The sequence below is a fragment of the Gymnogyps californianus genome, chromosome 2 (assembly GCF_018139145.2).
Source record: "Gymnogyps californianus isolate 813 chromosome 2, ASM1813914v2, whole genome shotgun sequence".
Lineage (NCBI taxonomy): Eukaryota > Metazoa > Chordata > Aves > Accipitriformes > Cathartidae > Gymnogyps > Gymnogyps californianus.
Genome location: NC_059472.1, coordinates 55,622,535 through 55,644,316, shown reverse-complemented (window position 1 = coordinate 55,644,316; position 21,782 = coordinate 55,622,535). Strand labels below are relative to the sequence as shown.

Genomic DNA, 21,782 nt, shown 5'->3' with positions numbered 1-21,782 from the left:
CATAAAACAATACATAGAAACATCTAAGTGTCGGCATTACACACCTTAAACATTTGAAATTTCCTAAAACCTCTGACTTAATGAAAATTGATGTTTATATGACCCATCTAATATAACATCAATAAAGTGCTGAAAATTAGTAATAAAAACTTTGATACATCTAGATAAACCTCAACATTAGTTCGGTAGATATAGGCAGATTCTTTATAACTCCTCATCCATAAATTGAACTGAAGGTACCTTAAAAACCGCTCAACTAATCCTCCTAATTATAACAGAAGACAGAAGATGATTACACTACCAAATATCTGAACTTTTATCAGTAAAGAAATTAAGGTTACATATTGCCCAAAAGAATCTCCCTTTCTGATGGTAAGTGTTGTTATGTCTGCTTGTGGGAGAGTGGGTCATAACTTTTTTGGAGATTTTAAAAAACAGGTTAGACAACTACATCGCAACTATGTTTTATAAACAGCTGATCCTGTTTTGCTGCAGATAGGTGAACGAAATGACCTCTTGCAGCTCCCTTCAACTCTGTTTTCTATATTTGTATGATTCTTCACTGGATTTTCCAAAATCTCACCTAAGTTTTATTCAAAACAATACCAGGCTATCGGAGACTCTGCAGTCTATGTTAGATTCTTACAATTTTTTTGCAGTGTTTAGTTATTAGATAGCTAAGTGGTTGATGCTCTGTAATGAAATAAATTCTTCCATGGATCATGCAGAACCCATGAAAAAAAGAAGTGTTTTGCCTGGTTAAAATGAACTTGCACTGTTTCTGTATTTCACTCCTACTTGTAAGACTGTTCCTACTTTTTTTTTTTTTAAACTAATTCCTAATTCTAAACTAATTTCTAACTAATGTCCACCATTGCTAATGCCAGTTCAGCTCTGCAGTGACGAAAAAAGAAAGGGCATGAGGGTCATTTTCTCACTGGATGTTGACTATTTTTATCAAATTTAGACAAAACCTTGCCCAAAGGACTAATCCCTTTATTCCTACAACTGTGGACCTGTACCGGTGATAGAGGAGCAAAACGGTATAATTTGTCATTATGTCATTTCTTCATCTAAAGGCTTTTTTGTTTAAATATTGGTAAAATAATTGGATTTGCACTTAATTTCACAATAGCAATGAATACTTTAATACTTGATACGTCAACGCACAGTTTTTCCCACCGCATATATTAAAAGATTGTCTCCTTCAGGCACTAAAGACAAATGCCTGGCCCCAGAAAACAGATGAAGTTATGAGATTTTTAACAACATAGAAAGTTCTATACTCAGAGTAAAGAAGTGCTAGACACAGAGGTGAGATTGAGCTTTCTCTCTGGGAGCAGGGATGCAGACTCAGGACTGCACATTAAGTTCATCTATCTGCTGCGATCAAGACACTGGGACCTCCTGCTGAAAGAAGGTGTCTGCTGCTGTACTCTTAAGGCTGCCCCTATAAAAAACAGCTACAAGCTGAAGAGCTTGCCCTGGAAAGAGCAACCTCGCTCCTAGGTCTGACTCAGGCTTACATACTTGCAGTTTTGCCTCACCCAAGCTGTCTGTCTTCGACTCTAGACTAAAGTACCCGGCACCCTTATACTTGCTTTCCTCCTGGCACTACAATTCTTTCACCCCTGACTGTGTACAGCCCAGTGGCGGGTGACAAGTGAATGGAAGGAGCATTCACCCCTTGCTGCAGCTCGGCACCTGAGTCACTCCCCTGCAGGCAGATAATCATGAAATGGGGAATCCCTCAGGCTGAAATGTCCCCTACCTAGGCCTCCCCCTTACTCGGTTAGTGCTCATCTGCTAGGACATTCTCTGAAAGGTGAATGCCAAGAGCATCATAGTTTTCATGAACATACCAAATATGGCAAAAGTTTGTGTAAGAGCAGCTTTAGTGGCTATGCTTTTTCGATCACAATTGTTGATGTATACACAGCCAAGGCTTAGATGCCTTTTTGTCTAAGCTTTGTCTTGCAACAAGGCGTAGGCAGGAGCTAGACACCTCACTTCTCAAGCTTGGGTGATCTGGAGCTGTGCTGGATGCATTACCTTGACAGCACAACGATCAGCCAGAGAGGTGCCTACTGAGACATCACGGATAGTCTAAATGAACCTATAAAACACAGGTACCTAAACTTCATCTAACTTGTCTGAATCTTATCCTGTGAGCTACTTCAGTTAGCTAAAATATACCTGAAGTATGCTTTTGTATTTCACCTGAACCGTACATTTAAAATAGGTAAAATGTCCCTGTGATTCACTGTGGATATTTGTTGGCCTCCAGGTAGTTTACCAGTCATATTTATAAAAATTTTGTGATATATTTTAGGCTTATAAGCAAACGTCAGGGCAGAAAATGTATTGACAAACAAGCTTTCATCAGCTAGGTGTTTGTTCATATTCAGCCACCTGACTGGACTGAGGTGGCATCTTTAAAACAAGGGACAGTTTGGTTGCATCAGTCTGTTGGTATCTTTTACTTTAAAAATAATTAAATCAAGTTTCTGATTTAACTGATTGCCTTGCTCCCTCCATCTCTGCTTTGAGGTGTATTAAATAAACAGTATAAGGAGATACCAGTATTTTCTTTTCCTTTCAATATTCTCTTCACTGGTTCTTTTGATGTTCAGAGACTTGCACAGTCCTGACTACCTTAGAAAGTCTGGCCAAGCTGTTCTTTTCCATCTTTGAATATACCTGCACAACTCCCATTACAGCTGATGGAGTTATGTATGTATATACATTTAAGAACGAACTGCATGTATACAGTGCATATACTCCTCAGCAATGTAATTAGACATGCATGTGTGTTTGTAAGATGATACACCACTGTGTTTTTCACATGTACTTAAAGCCTAACATCAACAAAAACATTAACACGTTAACTAAAACACTCTGATCCCTGAAGACAGGCAACTGTTGAACTAGCTGGAAAGTAGTTAGCTTTATAAAAAATCAATTCATAGTTTTTCCATAACATTTTATCCTCTACGATAAAATAGTTTTCAAAACAGTATCAATAGGTTACCATTCAATTTAACTTTTCTTTTACACTGTATCTCATTTAGGTGGGTTTTTTTAAACAAACCATTTCAATACCAATTTTGTAGTAAGGTCAGGTAAGAAGCTTAACAGTGATTACTGTCTGACAGCTTAATCTGTGCAGTCTTTTGTCAATTTTTCTAAAAGGTATTCAGGCAGAGGTTCCACATGAGGAAAAGCAGCGATTTTTAGACATCTAACAACATACAATTTTGTTGAATTTGCATTTAAAAATGCTAGATTTTTTTTTAATTATGCCTGCTTGTTTCTATTACAATAGGTTTCCTGTAATGAGTGATGTTGACTGTCACCACTGTTATGTCTCCTATTTTTTTAAAAATTCACTAAGATCTGTCTTCAATCTTTTAAATATTTGATCCACATTATGAGACAGAATGCTGTATCACATGGTTCTAAAAACAGCAGTTTTCTTAAAGCTGATAACCCAGGGACTTTTTGGGTCCTGCATAATTCACTCCTACATTATATATTTGATTTTATTACTTTGTAAGTACTACTATCTTCAAAAAGAAGATTCATTTTACATAAACTGGAAAAAAAATTTTTACTTTTCTTACTAATTTTGCACTTTTGAAAACAAAAACTATACATAAAAATTAAAACATGGCAAAATGCTAGGTACCTCATACAAAGTAATCACACCATACGTTTGCGCTGGCTCTCTCCATTGAAGAAAAATCTTCTCTTCAAAGGTACTCCCTTGAATGGACTCAAGTGGTACAGCACTTGGGACTAACGGATAAAAAAAGGAAAAAATGCTGTTTTGAGAAAAATTTCAGAAGGAGACACTCTGCTTAATATTTGCACTGTTGAGGCATAAAAACTGTCCCACTATTATCTCCCCAAGACTGAAGCAAAGGCCAGGATAGCTCAGGAGGAGAATGATTTATTTAACAAGATAGTGCCATTAAGGAAAAATATGTGTCAGCTTCAGCGTAAGAAGGAATTAGTGAGCTTCGTGCTTCTCCCGTAAAAAACTATTGATGAAACAAAAGGAAAAAGCAGCTTTTTATAAGGAATTAGGCGATATCTCAAATACAAATTTTTGTAAATAAAATCTACTTGTGATACCTACTTATCAATAGTGTTACTGTCCCATAGTAAAAAACATATTAAATATTCATATATGAAAATGGACAAGCACTGAAGTAACAAGGTATAGTTTCAACAGACTGAACTAGAATGGTTAGCTTGGAAAGACGAACCACATGTTGCATAGAACAGCGATGCTCACTGACATGAGGCCTGAAGACCTACAACAGGGTGAACATAAGGAATTTATGAAGCATCCAGACTGAAAATCTGATATTATTCATTTTTCTTAAAGTCTCTTAATTTATGAGAATGACCTCTGAAGAGTCAGGGATGTCAGAAGGTTCTGATAAAAGGTATGTCAACTGCTCTCAGGTATCTAATTCTGTTTCCTGTTTGTTCTGCAACAATTACCTTATCCTCAAGCCAACCTCAACACAGTTTTCAGAGAAGATGTGTTAACAGCACACGGACATGTATGTGCGATTTTATTTTTGTAACAACACTTGCAATGGAATGTGAAAAGAAACTCCAGAAAAATGCACACAGGGCTGTTGTGAGGTAACAGGCATTGACGGGTTAGCACTTTTCCGCAAACTGTGTAAGAAGATACACTTAACATTTTCCACATGCTAGAGAAAGAAGGCGGAAACTACTTGCTGCAGTGGTTGAAATAACTTCTCAGACCCCTTACTGAGATTTACCCGAATGGTTAAAGAATAGGAAGATCTGCAAGCAAGACATCTGGTGACTCCACCCCTTTGCTAGGTCTGGTAGAGCGCTATCTTCCTCCTACTGCTCCATGCTGTTGGTCTGGAAGTTTATGCAGTTTGAGACTTCATAATCACCTCTCCATAGCTCTCCAGAGAGTCCCTTGCTCTACCAAGGGGAAACTCCAAGGACACAGGTGATGGTTTCTGCACTGGCTTACCGGTCCTGTATGGACCAGTAAGATTACACCTTTAGGGCAACTTTAAGTCTGGGCACTAAACCTTGCTTCCAAGTAGGAGAAAACTGGCAAAACTCATTTGAAATCATGAGGTTAATGACTTCTGTGTAAAGGGAGAGGAATTAAATATAGTGTAAATAAGTGGGAAGTATAGCAAAACACTGTGGTAACCCTCTAAAATTATCTGAAGGCCATGAACTCCAAGCAGTTATGCCATGAAGGAGGTCAAACACTGGCAGAGGTTACCTATTTTGGAGATACTCAAAACTCAACTGTACAAGACCTTGAGCAACCTGCTCTCACTTGATCTGCTCTGAGCAAAAGGTTGGACTAAATGAGCTCTGGAGGTCCCTTGTAACCTACATGATTGTGTGATTTGAAAAGTTATGATGATTATTTGGGTCAGTATACTCTGTTGTGTTACATCCAGATTTATGTACCTTACTGCAAGTGTATGGTATACTAAAAAGTTATAATTTTTGTCCAAGGTATTCTCTCAACCACTGATGCTGGTTTTTAATAGGTCTTGGAATAATATAAAGTTCCAGAGGGCCAGGAATAAGAAAAAATTATGCAAAATTTTAGAGAAAATACATAAATGGCCCAGATAACAATAAGGTCTTTAGCTTTGTCATCCTACAATTGAACCGAATCAAAATTAGAGGATGACAGCAAAATTAATTCTAACTAAACAATTTTTTTGTTAGCTATGCTTTGCCAAATCTGTTGCATTAGCAACTATACATTCCTAAATTGTTTAATTTATTCCCTCATATATTTTGATTAGAAATTAGTACCACACAAAACCAATACAGCCTATATTAAATGACTTAATAGGTTTAAATGACAGACTTCAAGTATTTATTATAAGAGGAACTCATCATTGCTGAAGTTTTTTCTAGATATCTTTCCAACATGTTTGCAGTAAATCTATCATTGATCTGGAAGAAAATACAAACCCATACCTGTTCAGATTGCAGACGATAAAAATGGGAGGAGGACAGATCTGTTATATAAAGCAATGCCAGTCATTTGATAAGGTTTCTTTGAACAGTATGCATTTTAAAATGGCTGAAAGCAAGGTCAAAAAAACTAAGGCACCCTTGTAGAGGGCCCTAAAGGGCTATACCTCAGCACAGAATGTTCTGGAAAGGTGAAACTGGTTCCTAGTGCATGACCAATTCAACGAGGAAGTCCCATTTTGGCATCATAGCTAACAGAGCTCCAGTAAACTCTCTGCATGTATAATCACAATAATATTACAGAGGACTTAGGAGGATGGTATAACCTTTTCATGCAATATTATTAGAGCATTACAGAGACACAGTAGCCAATTCTGCTGTCCATGTTTCAAAAAAGACACTCACAAATTACATTATTGCTCAAAATAAAAAAATGAGATCTGAAAACCCCACCTTAGCTGAAAATTACTAAAAGGAAGGGAATATCCATATATTTCAAAGTCTGTATATGGAATATATTGTCTGAATAAGCAACTAACAGCACCCAGTGGTTGGCAAGCCAAAGCTAGAAAAATCGAAACCGCAAATCAAGGACAAATATTTAATGTTGAGCATATCACTCAATAGAAAAGCTTACATGAGGATACTGTGGACAATCACCTGAAATTTCTTCAAACTGATACTGGAACTTTTAAGAGGCAGAACATAGTTCAAGCATAAGTTATGAGTTTAATGAAGAAATGATTCAATGATGTATGATGTTAGAGGTCACGTGAAAGATCATTATAACACTTTTAATGGACCCTTTAGTGCCTTAAAATTGGTGAAGTTGGTGGAAAATCTGTTACAGATTTTAGTGAAAGTAGAACATGCACTTATATGGAAAAGTGTATTGACTATCAGGTAGTATGCACGTACAGTGTATATGTATATGTAAATACAAAAACTCACCATCTTCATCAGTTTGTACTACAAGTTCTTGGCTTTCTTTTCGTCCTTCAGGATTCATTAGTACTAATTTGATGCTGACATTTGTGTATGGTGATAGATTAGTAATTGTGTGCTGGGGATGTGAACTTTCTGTATCCCAGCTTACTTCTTCTCTCACTTGCTCTTGTCCTCCAGCCTGGTAACGGTAATGGACTGTGAGGTTGTATCGATGGCAACGTGTGACGTTATATCCAAATGGTTCCCAGCAAATAGTGATTTGTCTAGATTTGATCTCCACAACCTCTAGTTTGCGTGGCCCACGCATTGGATCTGCAAAATTACCAACATAATTCTGGTATGATTATTTATTCATATTATAATAGTAAGTAATACGAGTAATAAGAAGTTATACAGTTCTATAAATATGACATGTAAGCAGAAACAGAAATCAATTGCTTCATCTCTCATAGTGCAAATGACAATAAAAGTACAGGTCTCTCAAAAATCAGGAAAAAAACCAGTGATAAAAGGAGAGAGAAGTGTCTTTGATGAAAAATGAAGAGCAAACAAAATACCAGGAAGTTCTTATGCTTAAACTCAAAGTGCACGATACAGTTTAAATGATGCTTACTTTTTTAGCTATCTGTTGCTTGCCAAAAACAAGTATGTCCAATTTTTTTTACAAATTAATTTGTGTTAACACTTTTAGAGCAACAACCTTGACAAAACAAATATCTAAAAAGAAAAGGCAATTTCAGGGAAAACTTGCAAATACATGGTGATTTTCTCCCAGGACTGTTTATACAAAGAAAAAGTGTTAGGTGGTTCTTCAGCTATTTCTTATTCATTTGTTTTTAAGTTAGACTGAATGCAATTACTCAATCTCTATTTGGCCAGGACATTAAGTTAATATTCCAATTCCTTTAAAATAGTCCATAGGGTTCTTTTCCCGTAAACATTAGTTGTTAATAGCTGCTTTTTTTTTTTTTTTACCACATCTAAAAGAAACAGTGCAAATACCTCAGTTTGTAGTAGTGGTTTAGCAAAGAATCAAAAGAAACAGACAGGAGGCACATCAGTCGATAGCCTACTGCATCTGTGCCTTCCTAGAGATCTCCCAGTTGACTGATAACCAGCCATAAATCACATCTAACAAAATCATACCCAAGAACTTATGGCTATCTATATACAAGAACCAAAGACTGTGGCTGAAGCTAAACTTTCTTCAGTCCTACTGGTCCCAGCAATTGAGACAGAAAAGTGAACCCAAATTTCCACCATATTACAGCAAAACCACTGAGCTGACACACACCTCACATTTTCAAAACACTGTCATTAATACAGCTATTATACATATTTAGCAATAATGGGGTTTTTTCATATTGGAGCCCTCAACAAGATTAAAGACAATGTCTGGTTTTATCCACTGCTTCACTAGTTAAATGCTTAGAAGACTTTTAATGAGCTAGAAGCCTCTTATACATAAACAAATTAATATGCATCTTCCCTCTTTTATGTTTATTAATCAACATGTCTTCACTAGGAATGTTCTAAACAATTTACAGAGGATTTCATCTTTTTACTTTTTAATAAAATCCCTGCATGCTTGAAATATTTGTTCAAAGATGTTATTCATCTTAACTCCTTGAAGAAAAGGTGTTAAGAAATTGCTTGTTCTCTCTAACATCTACAAAGCAGGGTATTTTTTTCTCCTTTCAAATCCTCCAGCTTTTTTTTTTTTTTTAATTAATTGCCACTACCCAACAGTGTTCAATCACCAATATAGAATATTTGCCAATTGGTGACAAAATGGCAAAGCAAAACAAATTCAATAACAGATCTAATCCTGGTCTCCTTTTTAGTGACTAGACTGACCGGTAAAAATGTTCTCACCAAGGATAAATCATGACAGAGCCATTTACCTACTTCCACGCTCAGATACGCCAGCTAAGAATCTTGGTGTTTGGGGTGTTTGGGATATTTTCTATTGCTACAACAATTAAGATTAATGAGAAGCAAACCTCAAAGACTGGCAAGTCCTATGAGCATCGTGTCTTCCTTAAGCATTTACTTCTGCATAATTCAGACATAAATTTCATGAAAAAGGAGTTTTCCTTTTTTTTGGTTTCATATCAGCTTCTAAGCATTTCTTCATTTAGGTGAGACTATGAATAGCAAAGGACATTTAATGGGTATTGTGTAACTGTAATGCTATCTGAATGGGCTAAATAGGACTAGAAAATCAACAAAATTGAGGTGACCCTGACATACAACATTAAGCAGTTGAACAGAGCTCCTAGCTGCAAGAATATGGAACAGCCTGCTTAGTTCCATAGTAGGCACATCAGAAAATTCACAGGGGAGCTGAGAAATCATTTTATTAGAGACATAAAACTAATTCGTAGCATTTTAAAACTGCAATTGAGTGGCTGTACAAAAACCTGGATCAAAACCTATTCAAGATTTCTGCCCAGGAGGAAGATTTTCTTATGTCACGTTACCTTAATAAAAAGTGCAAGTTAGCCCTCTAGTTAAATCTTGAAGTCATTGCTATGAGAATGACAGATACATTTTCACTTCTAACCAAACAGACAAGGGAAAAAAGAGATTAGATTGTAAAAGATGGAGACAATACAGCTTTTGTTGATATTCACAGGATAAAGCTCATCAGACAAGGCAAATACCCTGGTTGCTTTGGTTCCTGACTTGATTCTGTAATCTATAGTATCAGATAGCTACGCAGCTCATACCTGTTTTTCTTACCATTCATTCAGAGACTATGCAACTGATAGGGCCCTAATGACCCCTTCGTGGGGTAAGTGTAGTGTGTCAACCAGTCAATGTGTCAACCAGTCAATGACAGCTCTTAGTGGAAAGAAAGGGAGAGGTAGGATATAAAAAACCCCTGGGGGACAGCAGAGAGAGACATACAAGAAAAATAAAGTAAGATCTTTTATGATGCACCAGGTGGGATAACCGCTGGTTTATGGGGGATGTCCACTGAGAAAGTGAGGCTGAATATTCCAAAGAGGTTTGTCCATGAAAGAGCCTCTGAAGATACAGGCCTGCACTCCAAAGAATTTACCCACTTTGTGCCCTCAATCTCACTTTTAAATTCTCAAAATGGACATGGTTAGTGGAATAGATGATGCTTTATTGTTTCTTTCATCAAATAAACCTAATTCCTGAAGTACCACTACTTTATTTGCTTTATTTTATTTTTCTTTCCAATACCACACTTCTTTCACTTATCAGACATGACTTTATTACAGACCTGAGGATATCAGTTCTCATCTGCTCTATATAGTTGAATTCTCAGTCATAACAGATCTATATGCTTCAAGTACATCATGACAATTTTTGGTTAAGTTCAGTTAATTCATACAGTAAGCAGGAAAGAGATGAAGGGAAACATATCTACTTTTAACCAGAAAAAACCCCTAAGGTAACAATGGAATTTTTGGATTAAAAAACCATGTGGCTCAAAACAGCCACGAAAAATAGCAGTTATTGCAACAAAAGATAGAAAAAGAAGTTTCCATTTGATCAAGTTAGCACTGAGCTTCTCTGGAGGTATCGTTGTATACCCCAGAGGAAATATTTAATGTGATATGGTTCTGAGAGCACAGCACGTCGCTTCCAATACACTGGAAAGTATATGCTTTTCATCATGAAGGATGCAGGATACTCGGGGAAAGAAAACTGTTAAGCAACACAAAAAGAATGACAACTAATGACTATGGTTTAAAAAGGAAAGCTGAATTAATTACCACAGCATGATGACTTCATTTAGTTGATTTTATTTTCTACAGGATCTTTTTATCACTTTCCCACGGTAAGTTCCCAGTTTTAAGTGAAAAAGTAAGCATTCTATAGAGATGCTGTTGTGCTCATGAGACTTGCACTAACTATTCAGGTAATACTTGAAGGTTGTCATCCTAGCAATGGTCTGCTGTTGTTACCTTGCATCAGGTAAGGTAAGTGACAGCTACATAGAGAAGTGTCACTTCACAGTGCTAATCACAATTGAAAACACATTTTTTAGAGTAGAAGATGAATAAGGAGATTAATATGCCATACCAATTATATTATATGCAACATATACACTTCATACTGCAACAGCTATTTGCTGAACCTTTGTTTTTTCCTTACTTGGTAAAGGCCCACCTGCAGACAGGTTATAGAGTCAGACCTCTCCACTTTGCGGTTCTCTAGATGAACTGAGCCTCTGTTGTTCATCAGTATTCCAGATATTTTCTTATGCCTCCCTGGTACAAATCATGAGGCGAATGTGGAAAATAAGGCTTACCAATTCATAAGAGAAGAGGTTTTCCTCCCAAAGGAGCGCACTGCCTGTCATGCCTGAAGCTTTGCCAGGTCGTTCTTACTAATTCCCCTGCTGGCGCCTGCAGCATTTTTCATACTGCTCTCCTTCTGCCAGCTTCAGCAGGGTATCAAGCAGTGAAGTCTGACAGTTGCAGCTCTGACCTGAGGGACCAGCAAGCCCGGTCCTAGCCCCTGGCACTTTAGCATCCCATTTAGTCGGTGATCTTGGCTCCTTCTCTGCTCCGCTCTGTTTTCCTGAGAATATGGAGCAGAGACTGACAGACAGGATCAATTTCCATTGCAGCTGCAATTCACAGCTCATTTCTCTGGAACTTCACACTTTACCTCTTACCACAAGTACAGTGCTTTTTCAGAAACTCAATTTCAGAATCACAGAGACATTTAGGTGTATTTTTAGCATTCTGTCATTGATCATCAAAACTTGGGTTTTGAATGAAAACTCAGACTGTAAGTTTTGTCTTTTCAGCACAGACTGCACAGACCGCACAGACCTACTGAAATAAGAGATGAAGAAAGGAACAGCATGGTGATTTTCTGCCACACCATGATACTCCAGTAGCTGCAGACAACTGGTATGTGTTAGATACTATACGAAAGACATCTGAACAATAGGATGAAGAATTTACTTCTAGTCTAGGAAAACTATTAATGTAGTTTAGCTCTATAACAAGTCTTGTGATTTAAATTCCAGATCGGACTCTGTTGTCCTTCCACAGGAAGTAAAGGATGAACAGAACAAGAAAATATACAAATTTAAGATGAAAACTGAATCATTTGAGATTTAAGGTATTATCCACTACAGCTCTTTTAAACACAGAAGTTAATTGATGATAATTAAGTGTACAAACTTTGTCACAGATTGCCTAAGCTGTCTTGTTCCAATCACTTAACATCTTTTCACATCAATTCACTCTGAGGAAGGTGGGAGTCATAGTACTCTAGCATCACTACCAGACGGTATCGCATATAATTTCATGAACGCCTGCAAGGAACTTGCATACTACAGTGATGGAGACCATAAGCACATACACACTTTAGAATTGACTCCACATGCTAAATCAGGGCTACATCTGATTCAGCAGACAATTTAAGACACGGGCTTTGTTTCAAACAAGGCTACTTGTGTTTTAAGTCAAACACATGCTCTAAGAGTTCACCAGCGCTGGTAAAAGTTATCAGGTTGTCTGCACTTTACTGAATCAGAAGTACCTTCCAGGGAAGAACAAAACAGCTAAGGAGGTGACATGGAAAGTTCACCTCTCCCTGCAGAAAAACTAAAACATTAAACACTTAAAAAATTCTTAACAATGGAGATCACAACTCTTACTTTATACATATCTATGCACACCATACTTCATCCATGTTTCTCCTCAGTAAAACCCCACCCTGCAGCAGTTATAAACCCAGACTTCTCTCCTCACTCTGCAGTTCTCCAGATAAACAGATATTCTGCTGCTCCTCAGTAGTATAGATATTATGTTATGCCTCAGAGGCACAGATCATGAGGTAATGAAATATCATTTCATCTATAGGGGAACAGACTATATGCCTCGTGAGCCAGCTGCTATCAAAGTAACAATGTTTGGTTTGTTTTTAGAAAACAAATCTCAAGATTTGTATACATTTATAGTCAACACCAGACAAGAAAGTAGGTAAAATATTTTACTTGTTTGGCTTGTCCTTATTTGATTTGATTTGATATCCAATCTATACATGATGGCAAACAATTTGAGGTTGTTTGCAAACTTGGTCAGACAGTTTTGTAAAAGATCACATTCAAGTGTGATGGAGTGATTTTTATACTATAATTATTCTTTGTCTGAGTTCTTCAACAACAGATTGGAGTTCAAAAAGAGCTATTCTCTGCTCAAAATACCACATGATTTATCAGACCTGGTAACAGATCCGGGTTTTTTGAATTCCAGTTTACCAAAAACTGCAGAGTGCAGTGAGGAAAGAAACAATGGGCAAGATTTTGGGTGATGTAATTTCACAGCTTTTTAACACATTTTTATTTCGGTCAATAGAAACACACTGGTTTTACACAGCTGCATCTCAAATCCAAGGAGCAGTCAAATTTGTTAATATAAAGAACTGCTTTGTTCTACAGGAACAGGAAGAAAAGGGGCGCTTTACCCTCATGATTTTTCATACTATTATTTGAGTTATAAAAGAAAGGAATCAAATGAAGAGAAGGCAAACAAAGGGACAAATGACTCATGAGCAAAATCAAAATCCTAATATGATGTTGCTGATGTCATTGTTCTGCTGAGTCCAATCATTTTAAAGTGACACCAAAGACTAAGCTACCAGTGTGCACAAAGCTGTCGAAGATCCAGAAACAACCCTTGCAGTAAAGAGAGGCACATTAGAGGTTGGTCATCTTACTTATCAAAGAACACAGTGTGTTGTGGCAGCAAGCAAAAATCTTAAAAGCAGCAAAGAGCAATTGTAAATTTGTAAAAAACTTGAAACACTGATTTCATCTGGGATGCCTCTACTTCCCGTCATGGAGCAGCCATGAAAATTGATAGCAATAGTTATTAAGATTATTCGGGTAAAAGTAAATGACCGCAGAAGATACCCAGCATCTCCTGGAAAGATTTCAAGTTATGGTATTTAAAATTCTGTTGTTACTTGCTGTTACTTCCTAATAGCATTTCCAAAAGAACATGTCCCTCCTTCGGCAAAAATAGATGCCTCCCACAGAAAAGCAGCACTTCTATCAGTCTTCTAAATGTACTCCCTGACACTTTTAAAAAATGTTGGGATGCAAGCCCTGCAGAGCTTCAGCGCTAATGAGAGAAAGAACTATGAGACAGCAAAACTGAAATGATAGTCACCTGCAGTCCAAAAGAGGAAGGAATAATCAGTTTTTTATATATATATATATAAAAAATATGCTGAAAACTAGACTATGCCTGTTTTTCTTTGAGCAAATTCTGGAAAAAATGGCTTCTTTATAATTATATTATTTTTAAAAAAAAATTCTTTTTTTTAATTATATTCTTTTAATTATATTCATTTGTCTTCCACAGTCAAAATGCCAGTGAAGAAAGATGAACACAAGGGTGTATGTACCCTAAAGTTATCAGGATGCTAACTTTGAGCAGTAGCCTGTGGGCATCCCTTCTGCACCCTTCCAAGTTATTGCAGACTTCAGAGCACTGAGATGCAGGATTCTCACTTAGGGCATGTGCTCATACTCAGCCTCTTTTTCCTGCCAGAGATGCCAGCAGTCTACTGGGCAAAAGAGAAAAGCCAGCATCTCCCAAACTATCCTGCAGTCAGTAAGATAACAGCTAACACCATTCTTCTTCAGTGTGGAACCAGATGCAAGATCGTGCTTCCACTGATTTTGTTTTATCATATACTTCAGAAGTATTGTGCACTTAAACATTATGTATCTGTATGAGGTACGACAATAGCATTTCTCCTAGTTTATAGACAAAGAAACTGAAGCTCTAAAGAAATGAATTATTTGCTGGGGGTTATAAAGCATCAGCAAAAGCCATGGAATCCTAACTCTCAGTCTCATTTCTAACCCATTAGAAAATAGCACTCAACAGGTTTTTCTGTACTTTGTGGCCACAACTGGTTAGTTCCAAAATGTGGGAGCTCAGAAAACAATAAAATATGTAATCACAGCTCACAGCAGTAAAATGAGCAGGCCAAGTTCTTAAAATGAGCCAGCTTGACTCCTCACTCACTTCTCCTCAAATTCAGATGTAAGATATACTAGAGGTCTACTTTTTCCAGGAAGGGTCATAAGTACTAGTATCAGCTTATCACTAGGAGAATTATTTTTGTGATATTCCTAGCTGAAACACAAGCTAAAAATATAGGAATTCTTGGGAGAGAACCATGATATTTAGCTAATTATAGAAGATTCATTGAAAACACATTCTAATAAGCATCCACAGCATCAGCTCACTGCTTACAAAAAATAAGCGTAGCTGTTGCTTGAAACCAGATGAAGCATTGGATTTAAGCTTTTAGTAATGTATTATTACAAGCACTGGATACAGAAACATGAATGAGTGATATAATCCTGCATGAGACAGTTTCCTTAACTTTTTCACCTCTTATCTCCAATTCATGGCTACACATATCCCATGAGGCCTATGTCTTCAGGCTGACTTTCACAGTTGCAAAATATATTGGTCTAATCATCAATAACATCCTTTTAAAGTTAGTAGTATTTTTTAAGTGTTAGTTTCTATACAATGTTTTCGTTCATGAGAGACCTGATACAAACTTTTAACTTTCTAGTAAAATTTAAATCTGAACGAACGCAAATTGAATCTAATATTTCTTTATGTTGTCATTTTATAGGTATACTCTGAATGGTGAGTCATTTAAATTCTAATACATTTAAATAAGGAATGAAAGAAAAACATAATTCAATATATTTTTGTCAAATTACCTACATTACATGATTACTCCTCCACAATCAAAATCAGATTTTAAGTATGAATGATACAAACAAGATTACGTTCCGAATCTGCAACAGAGATTTTAGTTGCTCGTTTAAAATGACATACCTAGCTATTCAGTAATCACTTTATAATAACCCCTTTCATTTCTAAATCTACTTAGCCATCAGCCACTAGTGAGGAAAACGCTGGCAGTGGTTTTTACAACTACACATTAGTTTTACATTTCATGACAAGCTAATTCTAGAGAGTTTGAAAGACAGACAAGCATGTGTTCTTAAGGTTTTCTTTCTTTTGCATGAAGGAAGCACATATCTCACTGAGAAATGAAAAATAAAGAGTGCAGACATATACTTTTCACTTCACACATATGCAGTGACAATTTATCCCAACTTCACCCCAGGAACCTCCGTGACTATATAAATCAACAAGAAATAAAAGGTTGTGACAAATACCTCTCAGAAGAATTACTATGGTAAGATGGCAAATAAAGTGCTAATTTCTGGTAGATGCTAACCTTTGGTAGATCTACCTTTGGTAGATACTTGGATCAGAGTGATCTTTGAGGAAAATTAAAGTCAAATGACCTGTGTTGCATATATTGTCCCTCTCTATTGAATCTACCACAGGCATTTAATCCTTTTTCTAAGTTGATCACATGGCTGGTTTACAGTGTCATTATTGTCCCTTTCTATCACATGTCCATTGTATGTTAACAAAGCAGATGTCATTATCTCCTGATCTGACACAGACACGCATTTAACCAGACACGTACCTCCACACCTGTGGCATCCTTCAGAAGTTGGCACAGGTAGCAGACTACTAGACCAATTTATACAGCGTGCAGCCCAGATGCTGCTCATATTTGAGAAGCCGCAGGCAACACAAAGGAAGCTGAAGGTCTGAGGAATTGCTCTTGTGGCCACCTGACATACCTCCTTCACACAGTTACCACACAACAGTACAGTCTTCACTGAACATGAAACCATCTGGTAACACAAGATCAATACAGAAGCTTTCAGATATACTAAGAGATGGTGCAGGTGGCTGGCTCATAATTAAGTATATTCATGAGAACAACAGATATAATTTGACCATGCGCCATGAACAGGGGAAACGGCATTAACGTAACATACACTATTCTACTCAGCGGTCAAAAAATGGGAAGCCAGGAGAACAGTATAAACATTTAGAAGTTCTGGTGTGAGGGAAAAATCTTTTTTCTAGGCCATTTTCCTGGAAATGGCTGGAATACATCTATGACATTTTAGTATGGCAAACTGTTCTCTTTACACACTAATACAGTACATGTATTTTTGTACAGTAAGTGCCCCAATCACCTTCTAATTGTGACTAATATTAATGGCAAAGCATGCACTGTTTGCTCTGATGTGTGACACATTAGCATGTTTGAACTCATTAAGTTTTATGCTACAGCTGCTTGAGTTGCCCCTGAAGTCAACTGGAGAAAAGATAAACCATTGTGTAAATTAGTGAAGGTTTCAGCTGCTCAATACCTGCCATGAAAGTAGAAGCCCAGAGACTGTTTATTATGTTGCACAAAAGAATAAATGGGCAATGCTGTTTCATAGATCAGTCAGAATAAGATGTAGCAGTGTGTTCTGGTTATCACTGTGGCCTATTGCTACTGACAAATCACATTAATTCAGAGCTGTTATGTACAGTGGTGTTAGCTAAATTGGGGATTGAAAACAGGCCTTTATTGAACCTAGGTGACAGGACAACATGGTCATATAAATCTGCGTAAAAGAGAAAATGCCACTAATCAATGCTACTCGTCTAAAAAGAATATTTACCATTCTTTCTAATCTGACATGTGCAATCAACCTTAACCAAATGATGTAGAGTGAGATCGGTTTTGACAAATAACTCTCAAATGCATAAACCTGATAAATGAATCAGATTCTCTGTAACAACTGGCAAAAGAAACTTTGAACTTACATACATGTCAAAACGGAACAGAATATTCTGTCTTCCTACTACACTATTATGTGCTAACTACTATTAAATGCAAGTACAATATTAAATGAGAGGTAAGTACTGTAAAGTTGAGAAGATCATCTGTTTAATTTGTGACAAGACCCTACGTAATTCCCAGTCAGACTGGATAGTCTTGTAACTTTCCTCAGGTTAGGCCCATCCTCAGGACTTTTCCAGGACCTTCACACAAGCCTGAGGAGTTACTAGCTACTGAGTAAACAAAGGTGCTTTTTCACCCACCAATCTAAACTACCTTCTTTGTCTTTGTATACTGTCAGTAACTAACAAATTGGGCGTAAATATCAGTTGCAACATTAAACTCTTGATTCCTTTCTCAAGCTAGCACAAATGAGAACAGTACTTTATTCAGACTTTCTTAAAAGAAGCAAAATACACATTTCTCCTATGCTATCCAGTTACTTATCAAGTTTTGGTTGTTTTAATTTAGAATGATATAAGAACTGAAATAAATTATATAGGTAAAGTAGTTTTTGTTTTTCTGTGTATCGGGCCACCTTGTATGAAAGGAATTTCTTGCTGATTATCTTTCCCATTCAATAACTATACGTAATGTCTTTATACATTAAAGTACTTGCAAAGTACCTACATTAAGAGTATACACTGTTGACTTTATTGGTTGAATATATTCAGCCTTTTTCTTCCTACTATATCACAATATCTAGAAAATTTCTTGAAGAACTCCCCCAGATTGCTCCCTCTCTGGCAGATTTCTTTGAATTTTCCTCTGACAGCTGAAGAAGTTATTTGCCAACAGCATCCTCTGCTATACCATTCCCTGTAAAAAGCAAACATAGGAAAATATGCTTGCTGATGAAGGGAATTTATACTGTTATACTGTACTATGAAATACAGAGGAAACAAGCCCATCCTTGCTTCTGACACATTTGTAACAAGGAAAGAAACTTCCAATGGAGGAGGAAGGAGAAGAGCTGGGAAAAATGGGCATAGTGGATAGTAAACTGCTTCAAAGTTAATAGTCTTTTTCCTCATAAGATTTAACAGAGTCCTAAGATTCCCACAAAAATGCATATACCTGAGACTTTGATGTCTGCCTCAGATACAGAAATGTATGATACTATTGACAAAAAGAGTAGACAAAGGAATACAAGCACAGAATAAAGAAGAAAATATGAAAACAAACATGCTTTTGTGTAATGTGTACCACAGGTTAGTTAAGCCTGTGTTGTTTATTTCCTTTCTCTAGTCATAAAGATTAATCATTTATCAGGACTACATTTCCCTACGTTGCCTGCAGCATCCCCTGCTTTAATCACTACAGGTCACTTTGCATTTGGTTATGTCCTTTTGCTTCCTTCCCCTCTTCTAAATTTGGTCCTGTCAAATGGATTAGAGAATGTGTGCATTTATGCCAGAACCGTAACTGACATGGAAGAACACAAAGCAGCCATCAAATATTCAGGAAAGTGGAGGTTATAGGAGGCTGCGAAAGCACCTGCGATCCTGAGTGAAGGAGAGGGGCCAGGACCAGATTACAGTTTCACTGGTCAAAGACAGGCAGTTGATTTACTGTTGAGACATAAGCCAGCTCCGCAGGTCACTCAGGAGCCCTGGATCACAGTTTTACCACACAGCTCAAGGAAAACACAGAAGAGGTGACTGGTAAAAGTCCACCAGAAATAAGCTGGTGTGACAAATTACAGAACTGCATATGACAGCAATTACATAAATCTGAAAACTGTCTAATTCTATCACCAGTGACCCAGGATTCAAAGTCCATTAAGCATTGTTTTTTCCAATTGAACTGAACTAATGGAAAATAATTGCTACTCTGAAAAAGGTCATACACAAAGTAATAAAAAAGCAAGTGCTATACAGTCACTATTTATATGTTACTCTAATTTGAATTTATAAATTGCTGACATCTGTTATAAATCATGCAGTTTTCTTCCAAGCACAGAAGTTTCTCATTGCAGGCTTTCCCCTGCCTCTATCATGATTATAGAAGTAAAAAATTCAGGATAATAAGTTACATAGAGTTTGTGGAGTGCTCAGGTTTTCATCTTTAAGGGTGCTTTTCCTAATGAAACTGGGAAGAGAGTAAAAAGGAAGCAAAAAACCCCCCAAAACCAAAGACATAAAAAGCAACAAGAGCCTATAACAGCTCAAAATCAGCAGCTGCCAGAGCTTTCAGTCATAGAATAGCCACAGAGGTGTCCTTATTTAAAAATGAAAATAAAGTTTTAAAATAGTTTAATTTTAGAAAATGGGAAATATTCAGAAACAGATAAACTGCACATTTTAAGTATCAAAATTTGCATTTGCATGATAGGAAATATAAGCTCTTATTCGTAACTCAGAATTGAACCAAACGAGAAGGTGACAGTAGAAGAGCTGCTGTTTTTGCATTTGCAGAGTGGTTTAGGGATCGTCTGTTATAATCTCGAATTATGATGATGCTTATGTCAGTAATCTACATGCACATAAAAATGGTTTGCTGGATTTAGTATATATACACACACACAAAATCTAGAAATATTCATATAATGTATAACCAACTTAAGCTAGAAGTTTCTTGACAACTGAGCATCTGCTTTGTGCTTATGTAAGCCTGCCAGTAGCACAACTGCATTTTAAACTATGTTATTTTTGTAGGAACAAATAATTTCATTGACTTGTAAATAAGATTGTGATATTCAGAACTCCATTTCCAATAGTTAATCTGAAAAAACAGAACGTAGCCATTAATAAGATATTATAAACATTAATTGCTCTTGTTGTACTAGATGGTGCAAACACTCCTGTGAGGTCTTCCTGACTGGATCTCAAAGGTCAACCGTAGAGACAAACTGGAAAAAAACCCCGACAGAAAGACAATACGACAGAGACTTGAAGTCAACAAAACCTCATTTGCTCTCTTGCCCCATCCAACCCATCAGCTAAAGTCTGTGTGGATCAGTATTATTCACACAGGTGACAGGACTTAGTGGAAAGATCCCTGTCCCGGGGAATTTGAAACCTCGGCTCAATTTCTGGCTCAGGCGCTTGTCACTGGAAGATCGTAAAAATCCTGCTCAACACCTCAGATTTGAGTAACTAAATCCTGTGTTTGTAAAGCACTTTGATATTTATGGCTCAAAGGTGCTACGTCGGAAGAAGATATTATTACTTTTTCAGTACGCTCTGAAAGTTGAAAGAAAAGCAACATGAAAGTCAGAGTGTCTCTAGCTATTCCACTGCTGAGGACACTCACCAATTCACACAACCGTGTTGAAGCTAAATGTATGTGATAGTCTGCTTCACTAAAACATGACTTCAGAAACATCGACAAACTGGTGTCAGGGAAGACAAGTGCTTAATTCAAGACAAACAGGTGAGTTAGGATGGTGTGTTGGGTGCAGCTGCCCAGGCGCTGGCAGGTGGCCTGCAGGGCGGCCTCTGTGAGGAGAGGCCGGGGCTGCCCTGTGCCGGACACAGCCGGCTCCAACAAACTCACCACAGGGCATGGCTGTGAGCAGGGGGAATTTTGTTGTTTCAATTTGTCTTTGTTTCTCACTACCCAAATCTATTTCAACTGGCAATAAATTAAATTAATTTTCCCCAAGTTGAGTCTGTTTTGCCTGTGACAGTAATTGGTAAGCTATCTCCCTCTCTTTACCTTGACCCATGAGCTTTTCCATCTTATTTTGTCCCCCTGTCCTGTTGAGGAGGGGGAGTGAGAGAGCAACTGAGTAGGCATCTGGCAGCCAGAGCCAGCCGAGGTCAACCCACCACAGATGGGTTTGGTATTTTGAATATTTAGGTCGGATCCAGGTACAAGTGAGCATTCCCTGAATGAAGAATATAGTATCAAGACCTCAGTAAATAGCAGACTAAAATAGACAAGAAATTTTGCACTACACAACTTTTTTTGTTTAATTTTTGATGAATTCACAGTGTATTAAGTATTGGAGCAGAAAGCAATAGTTTTAAATTGTATCAGCACTAGCAGCATGTAACCATGGTAATTAAAACAATATTATTTTTAAAAATTACAAAAGATTACTCAAGACATAAAAAGGAAGTATCGAAGAAAGAACA

The 21,782-nt window shown here is 37.1% G+C and overlaps 1 protein-coding gene across 4 annotated transcripts in view; it reads right to left on the bottom strand.

Moving 5' to 3' along the window:
• The window catches only part of PTPRM (protein tyrosine phosphatase receptor type M), a 486,857-nt gene that overhangs the window by 215,498 nt on the left and 249,577 nt on the right, over window positions 1-21,782 (bottom strand). For all 4 annotated transcript variants that reach the window (XM_050915684.1, XM_050915683.1, XM_050915685.1 and 1 more), the window contains exons 8-9: window positions 6,961-7,269; window positions 3,689-3,798 (exon numbers count right to left, since the gene is read on the bottom strand). In XM_050915684.1, the coding sequence (XP_050771641.1) occupies window positions 3,689-3,798; window positions 6,961-7,269 (419 nt within the window). The remainder of the gene's footprint in view (window positions 1-3,688; window positions 3,799-6,960; window positions 7,270-21,782) is intronic.